Below are 24,709 nucleotides of genomic sequence, written 5' to 3'. Positions count from 1 at the left end.
CTCGAAATTGCGTGGTTTTCCTTTTACCTTGTCGACTAACACGTCGGCCATTTATGGGGGGTCAAAATTTTGACTCCCATAAATGGCCGACCATGTTAGTTCGCACAGTAGAAGGAAAACCACGCAATTTCGAGGCAAACTTGTGTGGATCATTGTATTCTACTTTTAAAACATCTTTCCAACCATATGCATTTTATAGAAAACGGTTACAAACGCTTTTGTTTTGACCAACTCGTCCGATCCAAGGCAACGTGTTCCTTTAACTGGAAAGTAACAATGTCATTTCTTAGTGAAGGCTTGTTAACTGAAAAGTAACGACAGAGAAGTTAATTTTCAGGAAGCAGCTCAATAGAACCATGCCTGCCATTTTGACATTACAGGTAGTGGTTTATCATCGTTTGTTGGGTGCAAATTGAATAGGCAAAGTGGCATCCATGTAAGCGGCGTAAAAATGGGGAAAATAAATAAATAAATGATTCTTTGATTAAATGAAGGAAAAAATAGCATAAATATTTTTAGTTTGATTCTTTATATTGTAGGAAATCTAATAAAATAATGGTTTACAGGATTTTATTCCTTCCATTAATAATTGGGGAAAACAGTGTTTTTCTGGTGTACACATGTAAGTAAATAAACACATTTCTGTACAGACTCGAGTGTTTCAAGAGTGTTTTCTTTGTGTCAAGTTACAACATTGGTTACCAACAAGGGGAAACAAACTCCACATAGCTTTATGTATAACTTGTCAAAATAGTTGCGCCAGATTGGTTTGGAATGTTGGCGACTTGTAGACTGAGAAGGAAAACTATTGTGTGCAGAAATAAACACAAATACACAACTTAAATATAATTCAAGTTATCATGTCAAATGTTGATAATAAGAGTTTAATACATAAATAAAATAATCTTTGTAAAATAAAATAATCTTTTTCTATCCACCACTAAAAAATACTGTTTAATCAAATGTACATTTCTAGCCTAATATCGTTCCGTAGGTGCAATCGAGGTGCATCTCATATTTATGTTACACGCAATACCTAAATATCATATATCTAAATATCAAACTTCAAGGTTTTATGCAGGAATGGCACGGGAAAAAAAACATTGCTAAATTTAAGTCTGAAGCTTACTGTAGCTCAAACAATTACTAGAACCAATTTTTTCCAAGAAATATTTCTCTCTGAAATGAAGTCAAATGAAGTCATTTTAAGAAAACTATCCGATTGGCTGATTTCTATTGTTATGAGTTTGTTTAAATGCTAAAAATTGTGCTTGGTTTTCACTATTTTTCTCCCGACGAGACTCCCAACAGATTCAGCCCAAATTTTCAAAGATTTTGTTTTGTCATGTATATATATACAATGGTTGATTTCACACAAATTTGACACTGCCACTATTTTGCCAGCTTTACAAACCCTGTATAGTAACTAATCCCAGATTACACACAAAACCAATAGTGATGGGGCAAGATAACAAAAAATTCACCATGTTTTTGTGTGTGTAAGATACAACATTAATATAAAATATCGAGGCACAAAATTGCACCGACGCAACGATTTCATCTCCAACATCTAAAAATGCAAGTCCAACTTTTATGAACAAGTATGGATTACTTTTCAGGAATATATCCTTCTTTCATGCTAAACTCAAATATTACAAAATGGCTGTTATGCATGTCTCCTTTCTACCTTGGGGAGGCTATTCTTTGCATGGCACTTATGTAAAAACACAAATCATAAAAAAATTGCATGCTTAATTCCTGCAGCATTTCAACAACATAATAGTTCTTTTAACATCAAGACTCTTTAAAAAAGATTAACAAGTTTAACAAATAAACTTCAGTTGTAGCACCATTAGACCATACTGTCATCAGAGGCTTCACAATCCATCATGGCATGCTTCATTCTTTCCACTATTATTCATTACCATGGAATGGGTTACACATTTCTTGTCAGCAACTCATGCGACTCCCCAGTCACCACATCCCTTGACCCTGGCCTGGGCCGGGCATCCAGCGCCCTCCTGAGTTGGGACAGTAACTGGGTGGCAAAGTACCCATGAAAGGTCTCGGTGGTGGTGAGACATGTGACATGGTACCAAGGTTTGGTGGGGGTAGATGCATGAATGTCCCTTGGGGTACAGGTTCCATCCACGACTGCTGGTTTGGGTACAACCGAGGGACAAAGTCACCCGAACCTTGGTGATGATAACCACTGGGTGGTGGTGGGAACGAGAGTCGTGGGAAATACTGATTAGAGTGGGGAACAAACTCTGGATTTGGGAACTGGGCGTATGGCATATATGGAAACCGGATGTCTGGCTGTGTGAGCTGCGTAGGTGGGGCGTGGTACTGTGGGGCACTGACTGCTGTAGGCTCAGGTGGGCATGGCGGAGCTGCTTCGTATACTTCTGGCTCTTGAAGGGGTGGCATAGGCACTTTCTCCTGTGCTGCTGTTTTGTTTAGATCTAAATCTCTTAGCGAAGGTTCTACGGCCATGACAAGCTTACTTGCAGACTTTGGATTACTGCTTGTCGATGACTGCTCTGGACTGTCTGGTATTCGTCCTTGGCTTAGTGAACCAGTGTTTGATTCATTGGCGTTTGATGGTGAAGTAACTTTTACTTCCTCAGTAGACGCACTTGGATTAGACTTCAAAGCCATTTCGTCTCCTGTAATTAAAAGCAAAGGATCAAAACAATGTAAATTTAAGAACAAAAATGTACTTAGTTATCATAGAAAAAATATCTATAGATTGATTATTTTGCATACAATTTACCTTTGAATGGAGACTTTTGAAGGACGCTAATTGATAACAAATATATCAGGTGAAAAATATACTCAAAAATAGGCCAAAGTAAGAACCATACCTACCGTCTAGCGCCCTCTGTTGAATGATAGCTTCAGTCGTCTCGGCCATCTTTGTGATCTCTTGAATCTTCCCTTCGATATGAGACAGCTCATCAACGAAGTTCATATCTGTGTTCTGCATCATAGCGCTCACAATACGCTTCCTGGAAAGAGCAAGTCAGATCTTCCTAATTACCAACCAAAATACCATGTCTTGTGTATTAATTGTATATGGTTCATAGCGGGGCACACTTTCAAAAATCTGGTTACCACTAAAACTTCGCTTAGCAGAAGCCAGCAAGCGGCCTTGTAAATACATTGTTATACAAAACGGGTACCCCAAAAACCTGCTAAGCATGACCCATGTTGTCTAGCATACAAAGATAATCTAAAAGTAAAGTTCAAACAAAACAATAAAAAATGTTTATATATCTGGCTACCATGTTTACCGTTTGTACTGAAGAGTTTCCAGAGTCATTTTCAGCTCATCCAACTCCAGAGCCAAACCAAGGTCATCCATAGCATTATCACTGACATCACTCCCAAACATATCCTTGAGACAAATAATAAGACATTGTTGTAAATATTTGGCATCCCAAGATAAATTTTATGTCTTGCCCCAATCATCCTAAATAAAAATCCCCTTGGTGTCCAAATCATTCATAAAAACATTACATCTGATCTGGATCCTTTACGTATATCATATTCAATATTTACTGATAATTAGAATTGAAATTCTCAAGTAATAAACCCCAAGGGAAACTGACTGGGTAGTTTGTAATTAATTTTGGTTTGAACCAAGACAATTTATTACAGTATTTGTTACTTTTCCTTTTTAAAACCATTTTTAATGAATCTCTGTATAGTGCTGTTTGTTATAATTGTTATTATTCCCAATAAGTTGGCACAGCCTATAAGCTTTCACAATATGATAACTGGGTTGTGTTTTGGGGGTTTAATTTTTAATTGACCATGTTTCCATCCCTTGCCTACACCAATGCTAGAAAGATGTTATGGTGGGCAGTGCTTGAATATCATAAGTCACAATTACCCCAAGAACGCCCAGGTCTTCAGTTTTCTCTTGCAGCTGCTGCACTATCTCCATGCTAACAGTACCAGAGCAGCCCAGCAACAACAATGCGCTGTGGATGAAAAACACATAACATTCAGCAGGATTACATCATTTCAATTAAATCTTATTCAAAACTAAATTATTTGACTCTAGACAATTAGTTCAGATGTGGATGAAAATCACACAACATTCAGCAGGCAGGATTACAACATTTCAATTAAATCTTATTCATAACTAAATTATTTGAATCCAGACAATGACTTCAGATGTGGATGAAAATCACACAACATTCAGCAGGCAGGATTACAACATTTCAATTAAATCTTATTCATAACTAAATTATTTGACTCTAGACAATGACTTCAGATACCTACCTAGTAAAAGGCATCATGGTAACCAAGTCCAAACTCAGATCTGTGCTATCCAGAACCTCCATCCTGTAAAACCAAACAATATTTTTTTACTATTTTTTTTATAAATAATTACTATAATAAGAACAATTTATAGAAGTGGATCATAGTTAACAATAGTTCATGGTGGAAACCCAACTTTGAAATATGTTCAAGTGATATGCACAAAATTCACTGCATGTGATACCATAAACTCAATTCAATAAATTTATAAGCAAAATTATAAATTAGGCCAACTATATACTCAAATATAAAAGTTATACAGACCAAAAACTAAATTCAATAAATTTTAAATTTATAAGCAAATGTATAAATTAGGCCACCTATATACTCTAATATCAAAGTTACACAGACCAAAAAATTCAATTCCATAAATTTATAAGCGAAATTTTAAATTAGGCCAACTATATACTCTAATATAAAAGTTACACAGACACATTTAATTTATGCAAAAATCAAAATTACAGTTTTTTGCAAATATACAATTAGGCCTGCTAAGAAAACCCATGCAAATAGTCTTACAAGAAGTCATCAAGGAGATGAGTTGTGAATGATTAGTAGTAAAAATGACAACAAAATGTTTTCTTTTAAAAAAAGGGAGAGTTTTAAGGGACCTTCGTAGTTCTCTAAAGAGTCTTGGGTGTTCCTTCTCATCAGCCATCATTAACGGAATATCAACCATGAGTTCACTGACCTGTAACATGAATTTGATCAGCAATAATTTTAGTTATTCCACAAGCTTGAGTTCGGATTAGTTGAATATTGGTCATAGGTATCCAATATGAGGCCATTGCCTCTATTGCCCCTGGTCATCCAGGCTGTGGTCATCGCCTTGGTGCCCCTTGGTGCCCCCTGAAATGTGCCAATAGAAAAGAACAATTTCCTCATAGAGGGGCACTTTACCAAGGAGAAAATGCTTATGTGCTCTTGCTCTTTTCAAAAGAGAAGCATCACCCCTGCTGTGATACAGGTTTATCTTCAAGCAAACTTGACATGTAGCTTGAACGTTCAATACAACAGCGCAATAAAGAACATGGTTTAAAGGCAGTGGACACTATTGGTAATTGTCGAAGACTAGCCTTCACACTTGGTGTATCTCAACATATGCATAAAATAACAAACATGTGAAAATTTGAGCTCAATCGGTCATCAAAGTTGCGAGATAGTAATGAAAAAAAAAAAAAAACTTGTCACACAAAGTTGTGTGCGTTTAGATGGTTGATTTTGAGGCCTCAAGTTCTAAACTTGAGGTCTCGAAATCAAATTCGTGGAAAATTACTTCTTTCTCGAAAACTATGGCACTTCAGAGGGAGCTGTTTCTCACGTTTTATACCATCAACCTCTCCCCATTACTCGTCACCAAGAATGGTCTTATGCTAATAATTATTTTGAGTAATTACCAATAGTGTCCACTGCCTTTAAGGCCAAACAAAATAAATGTTGTGTTTACGGTAACGGCCCTAAAAAATTCCAGGTAGGTAGGTAGGAAAATAATTTTATTTTGTAATTTTATTTTTATTTTTAAGTTCTTGAATTTTGAGTTATTTGTTAATATTTTAAACCCGTTACCATGAATTATACTAACCTTGTTCGACTCATCAAGTTATAAACCCTCATGTTGGAAAGTGGTAAAATATAAAAGTTTATAAGTTGTTTTAGAAAAAACATAACATAGGTCAAGTTGCAAGCGCTTTAGAAGTTACAAGGAAACTTTTTATCTTACCATTAAATCAGGGCCATGTTTTAAATGCTGACATCAGTTTTACCAACTTTCAATTTGAGGTGTGGTTATTTTGTTCACATTTTTCATTCCATTGTTGTACACTTACTTGCACTTTACCCAGACTGACGAACCTCCGGGTTGCTGGGTGAAAATGATGTCACTCAGTAGGCTCAGTGGTGCAAGGTGTACCATAACATTAACAACAGAGCCGAAACTCACAACTCACATTTTCCCCAAAATAATATAGCAAAATGAATAAACACTTTTGAGGGTCAAACTTATTATTTTGAATGTCAGCCTGATCTGATCTGAATGTGTGTTGTGAGTCTCTGGGTAGTTTAAATATACTTCAAAACAACTCAAAAGCTTCCCGATGGCCAGTTCAACTAGTGTCTGATGGGTAATCATACTCCGAAGAAACAAATCACTAATAAAACAACAATGAAAATTGGAATTGAAAACTTGAACTGTATGTTTTATTTCAACGGCAGAATCACTTGTCTACCATAACAAGTTAACTGCAGGCGTCTCTCTTTGTTTTTATCCACTTTCAGAAACTGATTAGAATATGTCTTCAGTTATTACAAGTCAAATGTTTTTTTGTCATAAACGGCGAACCTTTTCTTCTTGTCCAATTATTTCAGAGGACAATCAATTTCAAATTTTCTGTGGCCTAAAACATGTGGCTCATATTGCTAGATTTAAGCATGGTCACATTTTAATACTTGCAAAGTAACTAGCAAATGTGGCATGATTCTTTGAAAACTGATACAAAAGCTTACAGGCCTAGCATTTCCTGGGTCCGTAAGGACGACGGCGCTGAAACTAATTAGAATATGTCTTCAATTATTACAAGTCTGACAATGGTTTTCTTGTCATAAACGGTAAACCTCTTTGTCCAATCATTTCAGAGGACAACAAATTACAAATTTTCTGTGGCCCAAAACATGTGGCTTTATATTGCTAGATTTAAGCATGGTCACATTTTAATACTTGCAAAGTAACTAGCAAAAAAAAAAAGGGTTTCACTCAATGTGGCATGATTCTTTGAAAACTGATACAAAAGCTTACAGGCCTAGCATTTCCTGGGTCCGTAAGGACGACGGCGCTGAAACTAATTAGAATATGTCTTCAATTATTACAAGTCTGACAATGGTTTTCTTGTCATAAACGGTAAACCTCTTTGTCCAATCATTTCAGAGGACAACAAATTACAAATTTTCTGTGGCCCAAAACATTTTCTGTGGCCCGGTCACCCACGTGCTGTACACCACTGACAGCTATACCATGTTTTGTTGTGGTGTCCAATATGCGGCCGGCTGCCAGGGGCCCAATTTCGTTTCGTGCTGTACCACTGACAGCTAGCTGTACAGTACTGTTGTACCGTGTTTTGTTGTGGTGTCCAATATGCGGCCGGCTGCCAGGGGCCCAATTTCGTTTCGTGTGACATTGGATCGCCCCGAAGTACGCTGTGAACACAGCGGGTGCGTCGGGGCCGGGCATCGGGTGGCGCGTGCACCTTTCACAGAAAAAATTGTGGCAGTACAGTAAGCTAGGCTAGGCGTGGGCCGGTGCACAAGTTTTGATATCGCCATGATTTTTGCAAAAATGCATTATTACACTGGTAAGTCGTAATAAACAGTTTTAAAGTGAGGCAACATGTTAAAATTCTCATTTTAAATTTTACCAACTCACAAAATATTTAGAAAAATGTTTTGAGGTCGGCAATTCGGCCGCAAAAAATTCAGGTCGGTCGGGTTACCGTAAACACAACATTTATTTTGTTTGGCCTAACATTGGTCAATATCAAACTCTCAATGCTATGGATCGACCAATCAGAATCAAGGATTCAACTTTGCTTGAAGAGAATAATCAAAGATAAGTTTATTATAGCAGGATTCGAACCAACGCCCTTCAGATTAATGTGGCCGCCCTCTACCAACTGAGCTATCTAACCCCATATTGGCAGTCTCCCTATTTTGTCAAAGTCAGAAAACAAAGGACAGAGCTATCCCTTGTGGTGTATTACTTGATAAAGCTTTATCTTCAAACAATGTTGCCACTTTAAAATTCCTGTTCAATTTGTAAATAATTACCAGACAACAGAGGACTTCTTCCGGATCCGAATCATCGTCACATAGGAACGAGGTAACCTCGGCAATGGTTAAACAAACCTCATTCTCATGATTAATAAGATGGACCTGGTAACCCTCATCAAGATCAACGCTAAAAATAGAAAGAATACAAACATGTTGAAAAATCGAGGTATCAAATGTTTTTCTAAGTTCTCAAAGATCTGTGATGTTTATATTTAAATGTACATTTGTTTCATTTCTCAGGCAAATAAAAAAAAAATAATAATAATAATAATAATAGTAATAATAATAATGGCGATTTATATATATAGAAGAGTTTGCGGTAACACCATGTAATAACAATCTCTAAATGAGTTGGGGGTGGTTCTGAAAAGAACCGTTGGGTTAACTCGACGTTTCGATCAGTATGCTCTGATCGTCTTCTGGAGAATTTATATAGCGCCTATCCATGTAGACATGCTCCTAGGTGCTGAACAATTAAAAGAAAACCTATTAAAATCCATACAGTTATACACCCAAGAGAGAAATACAGTTAAACATGTAATAAATGCAGAATTTGTACACAACGATTAATAATTAAAAACAATGAGAAAACACAATTAGTAAAAACATTAAAAGATACAACAAAAAGGAATTAAAATAGAGAGGCAAGAAGAGAACCAGCAGCTGGAGGCCGTAGCAATTCCTATAAAATAAAATAAATTGCTCTCCTCTCCAGCAGGTATTGAAAAAGAGCACAAATTAATTGAAAGAAAGTAAAATAGTTACTTCCTATTACACAGATCTAAAAAACAAAACAAAAAAACTTTGTCTTCGGCACCATCCATCTATCTCAGCGTCACTGACGCATCAAAAGCCAAACCTACAGCCCAAACATTGATTTTAAAAAAGATAAAAGATTTCTAATTAACTTTTGTTCAACTCACCGTTTAACAATCCATCGACCATCGCCTGGTGATTCTTCCAAATAAGGCATATCACTAGCCCTAGAATCTTCACTGTCCAAGGAGGGATTCGAACCTCTGTCTGCAAGTGGAGAGGGGTATTAATGGAATCGTTATACTGTTTCGGTATTTTAAGAGGAACAAGGTTGGTACTTGCAAGATAAGACTTGGGCCTATGCATGGTGGAAAATACCAAGTAGAACTAACAGTTCACAAAAGAGATGTTTACATGGTGTCACCGCAAACCTTATACAGTTCACAAATGTACAAATTCATCACGGAAACTTATGGGAAAGTAGCAGGAAAACTTGAATTATGTGCGAGGTTTCATTTACCGTTATCGTTGGGTGTGGGGCCGTTATTTATTCGGTTTTCTCTGGAGGGAGATAGAAGACCTGGAGGTGGAAGACCTGGTGGTGGGTTCTGAAGACTGCTGGGTGCTGCATCTTCGTCTTAATATTGAAAGAAAGGGAGATACATACGTTCTATTACAGATTAACACAAAGACCAGAACACCGATGTGTGTTAGCACTGTATACTCAGTACTTTCTCGAGCTCTAAGAACACAATCCCAGGCATATAAAACCCTACCGTTAAAATTCTAGAGCAGTGTCTTACCAACTAGACACATACCACATATCTTTAGTTATAAATCAATCAACGATAATGCATATACATCCACCAAACTTTAAATACATCAACCATATCTTTTAACAAACATCAACCAACACTTAGCCCCCACATCCACATCCACTACTAGGTACCTTTTGAGTCAGCTAGAGTCTCATCCGGCTCTGGTGGACTCACCACCGCCTCGTAATTCTCAGCATTGTACTCAGGATTCCCAGATGCATCGTCACTTTCAGTGACGTCTTGTAAGGTCATGAATTCAAACTCAGCTTGTGTTAATTCATCATCAGAAAACTCACAATCTTGATGCTAGAGCAAGAAAGAGCAAGTTATATTTTAAAGGCAGTGGACACTATTGGTAACTACTCAAAATAATTATCAGCATAAAACCTTATACTACTTCCTAACTTGGTAATGAGTAACCAGGAGCTGTTGATAGTACAAAACATCGTGAGAAACAGCTCCCTCTGAAGTAATTAATGTAGTTTTCAAGAAAGAAGTAATTTTCCACGAATTTGATTTTGAGACCTCAGAATTAGATTTTGAGGTCTTGAAATCAAGCATCTGAAAGCACACAACTTTGTGGGACAAGGTTGTTGATTTCTTAGTGTTGGGAATTACCTTGGAAGGAGCTTGATGTTGTTCACTTGATCTTGCCTCAAATAGAGCTAGCCCATCCTCCACCAAGGCATCGTTGATGTGGATGTCTTCATCCGTTGTTGTGTCACTCAGTAAGAGATACAACTCTGCTCTCTTCAGTTGGGAAAAAACAACAAAAAGAACAGATTTTTATGACAATGAAGCTTCAAAGAAAAGAAGCCTCAAAGTTTATGAAGCCTTCAGGACAATGAAATCTCAAAGACCTTAAAGCCTAAAAAACAATGAAGCCTATACGACAATGAAGCCTATAAGACAACCCGCCTCAAACTTTACCATGCCTTAAAGATAATGAAGCCTCAGAGTTAATGAAGGCTCAAAGCTAATGAAGCATACCACCTCAATACTCAATATACCACCTCAAAATCAACCCATATGACTTGCGTGGGATCCCTTCTAGGAGGTGAATGTTAAAATAGCCTCAATCCTCCTAAACCATTCAAATACTCCAGTCAATTTTGAAGGAGTCAGGAAGGTAAACGCTAAACCCGTAGAATTTGACAGCTAGGAGTTCTTGGGTGATATCCTTTCAGGGGAATAAATTACCTGAATTTCTGTAATGAGGGCGATGAGAGGTTTTCCAGCCGTCAAGGCTAAGAGTCTGTCTCTGGCATGCTGCGTCCATTTCTCCTAATAAAAAAACCCAGAAAATATAGTTCAGTATTGACAACTAACAAAGCAAGGTCTGGTTCCCTCTCAACTTTACTGTTCAAGAATTGATACACATACACATAAAATACACCAGACTAATTCCAGAGCCAAAATACTCAGTTCGGGCAAGAGTGGAATTCAGTTGACTGCAATTGTTAACAAGTTAGGGAAGACAGAGTTTGTAAGCTCTACTTGTAATAAGTTTATGGATGAAGTTACAAATAAGTTGTCAAGTCATCTCACCTCAGCTGGTTCAATGTAGGCAAGGCGTCCATTGAAGGCTTGGACAGGTAATCTTAAGAAGCTAGACCTGAAAACCAAATAAGAAGCATCGTTTCAATAAAAAGTACAACTTACTTCAATTTTAAATCATTATTATTTGTATCATTACCAAATTGACAAAAGAAATAACAAATACAAAGCAATACAGAAGTGAACAGTCAATAATGCAAGCCATGCAGAATGTTAAATAACAAAATACAAAGGCATACAGAATGTGAACAGTCTAAAAAACAAAACCATACAGAATGTGAAATATCTCAAATACAAAGCCATACAGAATACGAACAGTCTGAAATACAAAGCAACACAGAATGAGTCTATAATACAAGGCATACAGAATGTGAAATAAAATACAAGCAATACAGAGTATAAACAATCTAAAATACATGTACAAAACCACACAGAATATGATTAGTGTAAAATACAAAAGCCGTTCAGAATGTGCAGTCTAAAAATACAAAGCCATCATACAGAGTGTGAACGTTTTATGAATACACAGTACAATTTATAATACAATCAATTTTAAAGTACACAGGCAAAACAAGATGAACAGCACACAATAGAAAAAAATCATACCTAAAACAGAATCTCAACCATTCAAAATACACCAACAAAACAGAATATAAATTTGTTTAAATCACACAAAAGGTCAAGAGCTGAGAAGGGACAAACAAAAGCTTCAACTTATAAAAATGTCAACTTACTTGAGCAATCTTAGAGCAGATCTTGTGACAGTTGCTACAGTGCCGTAATCCACATACAGCACCTAGGAAAGATTCCACATCAATTAGGATTATAATTATAAATATATAATGGAAACCTTGGTTGTTTGAGAATAAACTTATTCTGAAAACAATCCATGCACAATTTTTCAATGAACTATCCTTTGTGGATAAACTTTCCAGCAACTCATCTTGGAATAGTTTTCAGGGAAGTGTCCAAAAAAATCTTTCAAACCACTCTTTCCTTTAACTGATGGATTCTGTTGAATTTAGAAAAGCAACCTAAACAGGCTACAGTAGCAATGCAAATAATCAGGGCCCAATGTCATAAAGCCTGTAATCACAAAAACATGCTAAGCACAAAGTAGTTTGCTTAGCAAAAAAAGATTAACCAGCCAGAATACCATACATTTACAATTGCTGCGACTGGTACCCCGGTCATTTCTTGCTGATCAAAGAAACTTGCTAAGCAGAATTGTCTACTTAATAGCTTTATGAAATTGGGCTCTAGCCACAACCCACCTCTATAAAGTCCACAATAGGTATACCAGTAATAATGGCTCTATGCCAGTTATTATCACTGAGATACAGAGCGCAGCAAACTTGACCTACAGCTACCATAGACTCTGGCAACTCATACTTATTCCCTTCAGGATAGGCGTAGACAGATCTAGAAAATAAATAGTAAAACAAGTCATGAAAAAAAGTTCAATAGTTTCAGGTCTGGCCACAATTTCATAGGGTCTGTCAGCACAATAACTTGCTAGACACAGAATAGTATTGCTTAGCCAATACAGATTACCAGCCAAAATTACATTAAGTTTGCATTGTTGTGACTCAATTTTTGCTTAGTAAAGAAATTTGTCATGAAGTATTTTCTGCTAAACAACTTTTTGAAGTTTAGAAACTTTTGAGGGGGCACATTGGCCAAATTGGGATATCCTAAAGAGTTGGAAAATAAACTGTGGAGAAGTTTATCCTGTAATAATTTTAAGAAGTTGCCTAATTAAGGTGAGAAACTTACTCAAGATTATCCATCAGGTTATCCAGGTCTTCATTGCTCTGTTTGTTTTTAAGTTGGATGCATAGTCGATGAGGAGTGAATACCGTCGCTACGTACACCTCGATGTAATCATGAAGGGGTGGGAAGTCCTGGTAGGAGTAGCCGAAACCCCAGCCTACTGCATCCTTAGGAATGGACTTGTTCCGCGGAACCTAGGATGAAGTTGATAAAATGACTCAGGCTGTTTTCAAAACCAAGGCTTAGGTTTGGCCTTGAGCTCTGTCAGTAACTTTGATGAGACAGACAATCTGAATTGAAACTGCTACAACTACAATTGTTAAGAACTTCATATACTTCAATGCACGATGACACAATCTAGCAGTAGCAGCCAATGAAAGACTTTGGAACGCTAGGTGGCAGCAGACTTACCAGGTAAATGTCCATTGTTTCTGTAGTTCTGAGCCTGCGCACATTACCGAGAACAATGGATTTTACCTGGTATGTCTGCGGCCACCAAGCGTTCCAAAAGTCCCCTATTTAGACATGGACTTACACTTTCAGTGGGGGCTTCAAACAGGCAGATGTTGCCCAAGCCAGAGCCAAATCCTGAGCTATGATTTAAAAACAGCCTGAAATACAAGTGTGGAGTTCGGTTTGGGCAAAACTAAAACAAGCAGGAAGGTCGAGTGCAAGAAAACTACTGATTTTTTACTTACTGTTCTCGATTCATCTACTAGAACAAGGAGAAGACGTCCTGGGAAAAAAAGCAAAAACAAATATGAGTCATCTTGAATGGGTTTGATTTTTACTTGATTTCAGTGAATTTTATCTTTGATCACCTGTTGCAAGGCCCTTGAAAATCACTCACTAAGAGTGTCAATAAATTGTATAGCATTGTCTATCTCAACAATCTTACTGATGCTACTATGAGAATTATTCTTTGATTATTATTCTAAAAGTGAAACAAAATTCAAAGCAAAAGAAAGTTTTACAAAACCTACAAAAATTTTGGAGCTTGGTGATAATCCTTCTGCAACATTACAAGCATGCAAACACAATCATCTTTTCTTGGGCAGAATTGAAACTTTCTTACCATATCCCTTGTAGACTAAATTAACAATATCAGGCATCATCATGACAAGGGATTCGATGTCTCTCAAACCAAGTTCCTCCAAAGGAAACGTCTCATTAAAAGTCTTCTGTACATAACAAAGAGTAAAGATATTTTTAAGTCAAAACTTTGTTATGCAAAAGAAAATTACACACAAGTTCTTTAAATATAATTGACATGGCACGACATATTTAAAGCTAGGGTCATAGGTGGGCGTCTGTTCACGCAGCTGAAGATCCGGTTGTCACCTCACTTAATGTGTATAAATTTAAAAATATTGTGAACATATTGTGAGAGTTTTATTGCTGTTTTCTCGGCAAGTTTTCTAGGGCACTGTACTCATCTGAAGCATTACATTGACAAAACCAACCTATGACCTTACATTTATTACAGGGCATTGCTTAGGTTCACATAATTTTACTAAACTTACAAAAGTTTGACCCAAAGAGGAAAAGTAAAGGCTCTTGTTTTTGAGGCGTTGACTTGATCATTTAGTAGCAAACTATTAACTTATACACTTACTTTGTAAAGGAGAGGAAGACTTTTGAGATAGACTCCTTCCGAGTTCTGTTCCAGGATCTGACGGATCTTTGTCTTGAGCTCCAAGAATCCTTTGGAAGGATCAGCTGCCACTTCAGTCTTCCTACTCTGAGCTGTGGCATTTGCCTCTGAACTCGCTGGAAATAAAAAGGTAAATGTTTGTGCTGAACATGAAATTGAACTAAGGCCAAATTTTAAAAAGCTGCTATTAGAAGACAATCTTGCTTACCAAGTTTTGTCTATGCTTAGCAAATGTTTTGGGCTTAAGATAATAACCAGTAAATTATTTGAAATAACCTACTTGTGTTGTTCTGTAAGTTAGTCTTTGGTTTGTATGTCCGCACATCATATAGCTTCCAGTCTCCCTGTTTCTGCTCTCGTTCGATTGCTACTACCTCAGGCATGGCAGCCATTAGCTCGGTCACACTGTAATAACCCAGAGACATCATCGGTAATGTCTTCTTAAACTTCTCCTGAAGGATACAAAACAAGACTCTGAGTTATGCATCTTTGCAAAAAAATAAATGATGGCCTTACGTTTCAACCCTAGCAGAGTACGTCTTTCTCAAAGGCTTTCTTGAGTGTCTTTCTTGCGCATCTTTGTTGAATAATAACTACTATTAATTAGCAAAAGTCTGATTCATTTAAGTTACCTTATACATGTCTGGTAGATAAGCTGCCCAAACACCCTCAGGGTGCTCTGCCAAAACCTGCAACAGCAAAAATATATAAAACTTTAGTTAGAGAATAAACCAGATAATTGATACACAGTAGATTTACAACAATAAGAATAGACCCGTTGCATACATGTATGACGTCACATCTAAAAAAAAGAGGCAGATCATTGGACAATAGCTGTTTTATGTGCGTTATACGTGCGCGTGACCTCAGATACCTGTAGGGTTTTAGCGTTATGCAAGAAAAAGGTAAATGTGAGAAGTACATGAGTTGTAGCAAATCTTGCATACTTGCTGTATTTCCTCCAGAAACTTTGTTTCAAACAGATCCGATGTAAGAGTGTTATCAATCGAGGAGGCACTTCCCAAACGTTCTTTCAAGTAGCTTGGAGATCTTTCTCTTGTGTTGACCGTCTCTTGGTTTTCTTGCCGGCTGTTCTGGCCAGATGGTCTTGCAGAGTTGACCTGGCTGGTGTTCCTCCATTGTGTGTCAATTTGATGGTTCGGGCCATTCTTAGGTCTCACAGAATCTCGTTTGGAGTACGACTCTTCTTGTCTGTCTGTAATTGAAAGAAATTAACAACTGTTGTTCAAAGTTTTGTAATCGATTTTTTAAATATTTGTGATTTTTAATTTGCTTCTTTCTTATGTGAATCAAGAAATAGATATCACCCAGATAAATAAAGAAATAAAGAAATTTTAAAAATGTATAAATAGCTTTGTTGAAATTCTGATGGATTATGCTTTGACAGAAACATATCCTGAATAAATTTGAACCACTGAGAAAAGGGACTCTGCTATAACAATAAAAAATTCCTTGAAAACTACTGCACAAGTACAAAACTAAAAGATGAGTGCGCATGTGAACTCTTTGCAATATTGGCTGATAATCTGTTATTGCTAAGCAAGATTGAGTCTTGGTGCTCATCAAAGAATTTATACACTCTGTCAACCCTTCTGTTCCAAAATTATTAAAGTGGTGGCCGGATGCCAAATTTGAGACTAGCATAATGTAATCATAGAGGTAGAAGTAGTCCCAGTAACTGGGCCAACGGTATTTATAGAAACTATAGTATAAAGGCTCCCTTAGTAGTTTCTAGAAGTAGGGCCAACAGCGCCCCAGTTACTGGGTTTAGTTCGCATGGTTTTAGCGACAAAATGTTGTACCCGGTGGTTTTGGTGACTCTACAGCTGTACTTGGACGTCTTTCTATCTGATTAACTCTGGGAGTGTTCACAACAGTTGGAGTACTAACAACTCCTCCTGGGCAATTGGATTTCTCATAAATCCTGAACTCTCCGCCAGTCAGTTTCTGTATACCAATAAAGTCAGACAAAACTTGACACATGTGTAGAAGTGATTGGAAACCAAGTTTGGTGCAGCAGATCGTATGACCAAATTGCTCGCTGAAAAGTCTGTCAAAATGCGAACTTTGAACGCCATTTGGATGGGCAATTAGGAATGTTTTAAGCTGACTCTGGACATAGGCTGGAACGCTGGGTTGTACTGCAGGTGGGCCTCGTGGTTTGGGGCGTGAGTTGTAAGCAATGCCAGGCGAGGGCGATGTTCGATATGATGAACCGCCTCCTCCTGGACGCCAGGCTCTCTGATGGCTTGACGAAGAAGACCCAACAGGTACGTTTAGTGATTTGGCAACAGACACTACAACTTGTCTTTGAACTGGTCTTCGCGTACTTGCTCGTCTTTTCTTCAGACATTTTTGAACGTCGACTTTCTGTCTAGAAACAAGACTTTGAATGTGTCTTGTTGAGCTGTCTGCGACAGCTCGAACCACCAGATGACCCCTCTCCCATACAGAGCGCACAGCATCTGGAATGTCTTGTAAGAAATCTTGGCATGTTGTGTAGCCCAGTTGCCTGTATGGTAGAGGTCGACCCTCGTAAGTTGCATAGTCTAGTTCAACTTCTTTTACAGTCAGTCCGAGCGGTGCTGAGATAACAAGTGCTTTAATGGACTTTTTTAGGCTCTCCTTTAGCTTAGCTTGGTCTGACATTGTCCAGCACTATTTCACCAACAGCTTGAGGACAGAATTACACGCTGACAATGTGGCATTTTTCAAGAAAAATTGTCAAAAAATCCTGCTATCTTTTGATCTGACAACCACGGTATTTCTCACTAGGAAACACGCCACCAATAAACAACACTGACCTGTGTGCGCACATGTGGAAATGTCACATGTCATTGCACTCGGCCGACCCTTGATTTAACGGGTGCACTTAGAACACTTCACGGCGCTATGAGTTACAAGCCAAGTACCAGGGACGGAGATACGACGGGAGGGGCGTGGTTTATTAAAGAGATACAAAAACTGCATTATGTGCTGAAAATCATGTGCATTAAATAATAGTGTTTGGGTGGTTGTTATCGCTTTTATCTCCAACTGTTTATGTTTAACAGGATGATCAATTATCGATAAAGGATGGCTTTTGCTGATAGTGGTGGTTATGTGGTGTGGGGGGGGGGGGGGGGTGAAACGAAGTTCAAGTCACTATTTTTGGGGAAGGTTCAAAGTTTCTCAATTCAAATTTTCTGCTTTTATGCCCATTAACATTTTCAGTTGAAATGTCTTTTCCCCACCATGAAAATAACTAATTAAGGGCAGCAATAAAATAAATGTGTGATAATGATGAATAGAAGACACATATCTTAAATAACTCATACCCTCTCCCCTCCCCTTAAACACCCAACAAACAAACACACAAACAAATGAAACAAACTAATTAACCTTAGCAAAACCAGGCTGCACTTTCTTTTGATAATACTCCTATCAACATTCAATTAAACAAACAATTAAATGGAATACATAATAATACAAAATGCAGTAAAACTCACTTGTTTTTCTTCATTTATTTTCAACCAGTGCCACAAATATCGCATTATTATTAAGTACCTGGACCTGGAAGTAGCCCTTACAACTGAATGAATTCACCGTCATTTCATGCAGGCGTCAAAATTAAAATTACCATTTACTTTTTGGGATGAATATTTAAAGACACTGTACATGTTTGGTAATTGTCAAAGACCAGTGTTCTCACTTGGTGTATCCCATCATAAACATAAAATAACAAGCCTGTGACTTGGGGCTCAAGTGGTCATCGAAGTTGCAAGAAAATGATGAAAGAAAAAACACCCTTGTTGGACGAATTTGTGTGCTTTCAATAAAAGACTTCTAGCTAGAAGTCTTTTATTATTTGAGTGAGAACTTACCTCTTTCTCAAAAACTACGTTTCTTCAGAGGGAGTTGTTCCCAACAATGTTTTATACTATCAACAGCTCTCCAATGCTTGTTACCAAGTCAGTTTTTAAGTTAATATTTGTTTAGAGTATTTACCAAACGTGTACCTTCCCTTTAATGTTGTTTACTCTAAATATAGTTTTTGTATCTATAGTTGATGCAACCATTTCTTTTATGTTCATTGGCTGCATTATGGAATTTAAGCATACAAAGAACCAGTCTATTTTCTATCTAGTTCTGGTTTTTGTTAACTTATTAAAAGAAATAAAAAGTTGGCTGTATTGTAATACGGGCCATTATATTACACATCACAATTCACCACATAACAGCCTTTAGCAATTATCTACCAATCCACATTTGCTCTTAAACACAAAAAATATTAAATTGTTCAACATTATCTGCAAAACAGTTTTCAGAATAAAATATACATGACAAGGATTGTTGTTTTCGTTGTACAAATATCGTTGTTCTTCAAACACATTTAACATGTTTACACGAGCCATTTTCAGACAACAGCAATGTAGCAAGGGTCCATTGTTTATTTTTTTATTTTGGTTGAGTTTGAAATCTTTAAAAACTGTACAGCAAAGGACAGCAAATTTGAGATATCACAGGGACCTAGGACAGTCCGACCATTGCTGTCCTTCGACACAAAGTTAAATTTATAAACTTTCAAAACCATGCTGAAATTAAAGCAAGGGACCCCGTTTAAATGCAGTCGTGTGAAAAGGGTTTGGTGAGACATCAACCATGCACTTTTGTAATCTATAAACAATAAACATTCATACGTGTACACTGACCAAGCTACAATGGCTAAAACTGTGGTGGAGCACCAAAAGACAAAGGGGGAAATCCCCCGACCCTACATTGGGATTTCTAGAGATACCTGAAAGATTATATGTTTCAATAAGTCTGTCTCCATCAATGTTGAAAACTTGACAATTCTGAGGCAAGAAATCTAACTCAATTTGGTAACTGCTGACAACCCCCAATGCAATCCTTGCCACTCACTGGCTTGGTAATTTATACTACTTGAAAATGTGTATACACTTTTATATTTCTGTTTTCTCAGTCAATGTTTTATGTTTTGGATTGTGTTTTTTTAATTGACTCCTAGTGTTGTCCCAGTGTACAGTGGAATAAAAAGAAATAAAATTAAATAAAAGGGAACTTTTTAAAACAAAAACTTGAAGTGTTTTTCAGTTTTCTACTTCACTACAAAGGGAGAAACAAATTCTGAGAAAATTGGCAAAGTTGCATACGAGATTAATTCTTGAAGCGGTAAAATGTTCCTAAACACAAACAACAAATACTGAAAGAAATGTCTACGCTATTAAAGGACAAATTTGTCTAAAGGGAAATAAAACAGAAACTGGTGGGATCCTAGGAAAGTGTCGTAAAATAGAAAATATGATGACAACCAATACACTCAGTCATTCAATTATTTTCGACAACCAACGTATGCTACAGATACTACAAATACACACCAATGCTAAACATAGATACAAAGCAAACAATTAATGAGTAATTTTCAGAGAATCAGTATCATAATTTTGGGGCCATAAGAAACGAAACTTAAAAAAAAATAAAGCAATGTTAGTCTCTTGTTTCTTGGATACCCAGTTAAACTCTTCATTGAAAATGAACAACCTAGACACAATGTTAGTTGATTTATTTTAGCAAGTTTGAACATCCCTGTCATTTCGTGTTTCAAGGTGCAGAAATTATGATCCAATAAAGGAACAAGTTTTATTTTGATGAACAAAATTGTAAACCAACTTACTCTTACAGGAATGAAAATAAATGCACGCAAATGACGGGTGTTATTTTGAAATCTAAAACTTTATAAGATAGAAAATAAAATAATTTTTCACTGGCAAAAAAACAAAACAAAAATTCTCACTCAAAATAAGCAATTAGAATCATCAGAGAGACTCCGGCTAACAGACCGAGGATCTCCGCTATAGACTGCTTGATGTTGTTGTGTTGAAGCAACTCAGGTATGACCGAGACGGTTGCTATGTAAATGAAGCCACCGGCTGTAACCGGTAAGATCCAGCTGGGGGCGGTTTCATCCCCTCCTTCGGCCAACAGGGCTGTGACACAACCAGCGAGAGCTCCGACTGCTGTCACAAGCTGGAGATACATTGCCTGTAAATACAAAGTGACAAATAAACACCTCATTAAATTATTGACTGCTTTGCAAGATGAATCATAATCAATTGTCCTTTTTTTTTAATACATAATTTTTACTTCATTCTAGTTAACTAAGAGTTGCTGTTGTATGTACTGTTTTGTTTGTCCATTTGTCTTGTCTCTGTTTGTCTGTTTGTCTTGTTTATGTTTGTATGTTTGTCTTATCTGTCTTTGTCCATTTGTCTTGTCTTTGATTTTCTGTTTGTCTTGTTTCTGACTAGCCACAGCCTCCACTCAAAACAGCCTCCATACTGTCTCTATTTGTCCTTTGTCTTCTCTCTGTTTGATCCTGGAGAATTATTCCAGGAGAAAACCCAATGCAATCGGGTAGGGACTACAAATCTAATCCACATAGTGCCCACTGGTGGAATTCAAACCAAGGTCAAAGAATGAAAGGCAAGGAAAAATACAAATCCGCCAACCCGACCATCTGTTCAGAACAACTCATGCATTTACTACCGACCAAATAAGTTGGATTTGAAAATGGCGGAACTGAGAAAGTTGTTCGGTAACACCATGTGAAAATCTCCTTTGAGTTGTGTTGGTTCTGGAAAAATTGTGGAAAAGTCTTTCACCACCAGTTCTTTTCAGAACCAATACCATCTAAGAGAGATTTTCACATGGTGTTACTGCAAACCTCTTTAAGGTAGCCCTTAGCCACCAATTGTCCGACCTATTACTGAACACACCTTTCTCTTGCTGCAACCAGATTGCACAAGAATTGCAAAGTCTCCTATCTCATGTGGGACCTCATGTAACAGTATGGTGATAGTTGTGACGATTCCGACATTACGACTAACGAGGAACGATGCTCCAATTGCTAAACCATCAGTGAAGTTATGTGTGCAGTCTGCTGCTAGGTTCAAGTAGCCGGCAACTTTGATTCCTTCATCTGTTAAAGAAAATATTAAGTTCTGAATTATTATGAATTATAGTTATAGAGAATCTCCTTTTTTTAAAGGACATTGGAATACACTTCAAAGATAAAAAATTTAAAATTCCAGACCGGCAGTCTTTATCAAAAACGTTTTTAAATGTAGATTTTGTTTTGTTTACATTCTTTTATTATCTTAACTCTGAACAAAATAAATTATGCGTTTTTATGGGTGGATAACGGGTACTTTGCACAATGTTAAGTACCTACTACAAGTTGCTGGCAGTTTATGGAGTCACACCTAAATAATTGAATTCATGTAATTTAACATTTTACAGGCGGACTAATTCCTATGAATCATGATACACAGATTAGGTGTGTAGTGTACAGCACGGTTCCCATTACAGGTTATCAATTACAGATGAGGCCCCTATCGGTTTTATAATGCTTAAAATAAAAGTAGGTTAGTTTTCTGATATCGTCAAAATACTCATTTTTATTTTGAATGTGAGAAAAAACCCATAGGACTTGTTTTAGGTCAAATATTTTGCAGTAGTTCTCTGAGCTCAATGCATAAAAATGTTCCCAGGTACAGTAGGCCTGTAGCATTTGCAGTGATCAAAAATAAATTAATTTGAGAATCCATCTATTTATGTACAAGGCCAAATAATTATTGTAAGACATGGTAGGATAAAACTATAATTGGAAGTCAACTGATGTGTTGTTTGTTAGCGAGCAATCAATGCTCTGCATGTTCACTGATTCAGCGATTATGTTAATTAGGCTCGATGCATTTTGGTAATATTTCTAAAACAGATGGTCAATTTCCTATACAGTCTTTTTTTAGAAATTCAGCGCCCATATGTTGGAAATTGATATTGAATGATTTATATGCTATAGTGTGTAGAATCGGAATGATGTTTTGTTGTTTTTTTCGTTCTAAAAATAATTTCTGTTTCATTTAAAACTTCACAATCACAATTAACAGACTATGGCAAGTTTCTACATTTAAAACTTTAAATTCTACCACAACATTAACGTTTTGTTTCAATGTCTGCTAGTGCTAGCATTCTATAGCCAACTACTCAAAATTAATTTAATTTTGATTTCACATCAACATCTTTTGAAAATGATTATTTTTACTCTCACTCTCAAGTCAAAGGTCAAGATCTTAAAATTCATGTAAACAATTAAAGGTGCACAGTTCCTCTTAGGTAAATATAGTCAAGGTAAGATATTGGCCAAAAGTTAAGAAGTCAACAGTTTGCACTTTGCATTAGGGCACTTCCTATGTTTGTCGATGGGGCATCAAGGCAAAGACCAGGGCAACATGGGCTATGACCTCCGTGCCCTCTTTTTATGTAGTTCCAGGCCTGATGTAAGATGGCACATGATGGCCTGGCACTTTGTTCTGTAGATGAGGTCAGTACAATTTTCTAAAGTTAAACACGCAGCTACTCAAACATTTCACAATTTCAATGCAATAACCAAGCAGGAGTATGGAGACAATACAAACTTTCACTGTAATTTTACAATTATGTTCTAAAAACTTCTATCTTGTTCAAGGTGCAGGATTGGCATAACACTCTTTGCAGTATTCAGATTTCAGCTCAGCATTTAATTTAAGCTTTCACAAACTCTAGCTAGACAGTTGCCATGTGAAGTTGCAGACAGGAACGTGTGTTAGAAATGAACAAATCTGCCCCTTGAACAAGATGTTGCATAAACTGTGATGATTGTGTTGCGTCCATTTGCCACATGAAGTATCAGCTAGCCTGCAAGTGTGTGCTCCTAGAAGTTCTAGAACTATGAGGTTCGTTCCACTATTGTCTCAAGACAATAGCGGAACGAACCATAGTCCTAGGTAGGAGTAGCAACTGTGAACCCAAAAAACTTTCAATTTTACATGAAAGAAAGTTGTTCTTTCTTTCAAGCTGGGCATTACCCTTTTCTGAGACATCTGATGCCTCATCGGCATTCTTTTTTGTTCCATTTCCACTGTTCGTCTTTTTTCTCCTCCTTGCTCCACCTTCTTTTGCTGTCTTTCCGCTTCCATTGACAACACTTGATTCTTTTGGCTCAGCAACCACACCGCCATGGGAGTGGGTGTGGCCAGCCCCTCCTTTGAGATAACGAACGGTTTTCTCAACAACCAGGAAAATAACGATACCGGTAAGAACCCATAAACCAACCATCATGTCATGTGTGTGGTCATGATGGTGATGATGGTCATCGTGGTGATGTTCATCCTCATGGTGATGGTGATGCCCCTCGCCATCATCTCCATGGTGATGATGTGGTGAGACGGCATGAGGAATAAGATGCAAGAAAGCGTCACCCAGTAACCCTCCGGAGGCAAAACTGAGCAACACCTTCAAGAGTGCCTCTTGCCCTTCACGGTCCTTGTCCAAAGGAATGACAAATAAAATCAAGAATGGTGCTGCGCTGATCAGAAGAGTTGCTCCGATTGCATCTCCCCATTTCTGCATAGAGCTGGATTTGAGTGGAGGTGCACCCGTGTCATGGCTGTGAATTCCTTCATGAGACTGCACCTTTTCTCCGTGGACATGTTCACCGGATCCATGGGCTGAAATCTCCGTGGAAAAGGAGTACATCAGGACGCAGAGACACACAAAAGTCAGCCTGGATTTAGCTACAGACATGGCCATTTTGACTACCGAGTGCTTGAACACACATACACTTATTCAATGGGCATCCAATCAATTTTATAATAACGTGGCACACACACTTCCTCCCCATGCAATTTTCGTATCGTACATCAGCGTGTGTGCACCTTAACCACCGTCGGCTATGACATAAATTTATATCAGAAAGCATACGTCAGAGTCCACCGAGTGCAATTGGCTACTAATCGCCGATAGAGGGCGCTATTGATGGCCACCGTTTAATAAAATCCAAGCGATTTTGTTATGGGGGCGGGACAATGTTGTTACATCCAAATTTAATTTCCGACTCTAAGTTAGACAAATATATTTATGGAGAAATGACAGAGACGCA

The 24,709-nt window shown here is 37.4% G+C and overlaps 2 protein-coding genes across 2 annotated transcripts; both read right to left on the bottom strand.

Moving 5' to 3' along the window:
• Positions 1-44: 44 nt before the first annotated feature.
• LOC139947897 (uncharacterized) lies at positions 45-17,543 on the bottom strand. Its single transcript, XM_071945743.1, has 23 exons — positions 16,533-17,543; positions 15,657-15,925; positions 15,342-15,398; positions 14,990-15,161; positions 14,671-14,825; positions 14,131-14,236; positions 13,754-13,791; positions 13,059-13,249; positions 12,557-12,704; positions 12,017-12,078; positions 11,274-11,340; positions 10,926-11,009; positions 10,344-10,475; positions 9,857-10,031; positions 9,428-9,544; positions 9,075-9,174; positions 8,149-8,278; positions 4,944-5,023; positions 4,294-4,356; positions 3,899-3,989; positions 3,297-3,400; positions 2,872-3,011; positions 45-2,669 (listed from the first exon to the last, which is right to left on the bottom strand). The coding sequence occupies exons 1-23, from the start codon at positions 17,377-17,379 to the stop codon at positions 1,975-1,977; spliced, it is 4,023 nt and encodes a 1,340-aa protein (XP_071801844.1). The 5' UTR covers positions 17,380-17,543; the 3' UTR covers positions 45-1,974.
• A 660-nt stretch (positions 17,544-18,203) lies between these two features.
• Positions 18,204-24,493, bottom strand: LOC139948286 (zinc transporter Slc39a7-like). Its single transcript, XM_071946388.1, has 3 exons — positions 23,637-24,493; positions 21,507-21,709; positions 18,204-20,772 (listed from the first exon to the last, which is right to left on the bottom strand). The coding sequence occupies exons 1-3, from the start codon at positions 24,358-24,360 to the stop codon at positions 20,521-20,523; spliced, it is 1,179 nt and encodes a 392-aa protein (XP_071802489.1). The 5' UTR covers positions 24,361-24,493; the 3' UTR covers positions 18,204-20,520.
• Between the last annotated feature and the right edge of the window lie 216 nt (positions 24,494-24,709).

Source organism: Asterias amurensis, chromosome 15 (assembly GCF_032118995.1).
Source record: "Asterias amurensis chromosome 15, ASM3211899v1".
NCBI classification, from domain to species: domain Eukaryota; kingdom Metazoa; phylum Echinodermata; class Asteroidea; order Forcipulatida; family Asteriidae; genus Asterias; species Asterias amurensis.
The sequence above is the reverse complement of the archived record's forward strand: the minus strand, read 5'-3'. Positions and strand labels throughout refer to the sequence as shown.

What these genes read in the sequence shown, in the direction of transcription:
- LOC139947897 (XM_071945743.1), bottom strand. Translation starts at nt 17,379, where the DNA reads ATGTCAGACCAAGCTAAGCTAAAGGAGAGCCTAAAAAAGTCCATTAAA. An exon ending in TTCTGGAGGAAATACAGCAA is followed by an intron (nt 15,399 to 15,656) that starts GTATGCAAGATT and finishes TTGCTGTTGCAG; the next exon opens with GTTTTGGCAGAGCACCCTGA. An exon ending in CTATTGTGGACTTTATAGAG is followed by an intron (nt 12,079 to 12,556) that starts GTGGGTTGTGGC and finishes AATCTTTCCTAG; the next exon opens with GTGCTGTATGTGGATTACGG.
- LOC139948286 (XM_071946388.1), bottom strand. Translation starts at nt 24,360, where the DNA reads ATGGCCATGTCTGTAGCTAAATCCAGGCTGACTTTTGTGTGTCTCTGC. An exon ending in ATCAGATGTCTCAGAAAAGG is followed by an intron (nt 21,710 to 23,636) that starts GTAATGCCCAGC and finishes TTTCTTTAACAG; the next exon opens with ATGAAGGAATCAAAGTTGCC. An exon ending in CTGGTTGCAGCAAGAGAAAG is followed by an intron (nt 20,773 to 21,506) that starts GTGTGTTCAGTA and finishes TTGTATTTACAG; the next exon opens with GCAATGTATCTCCAGCTTGT.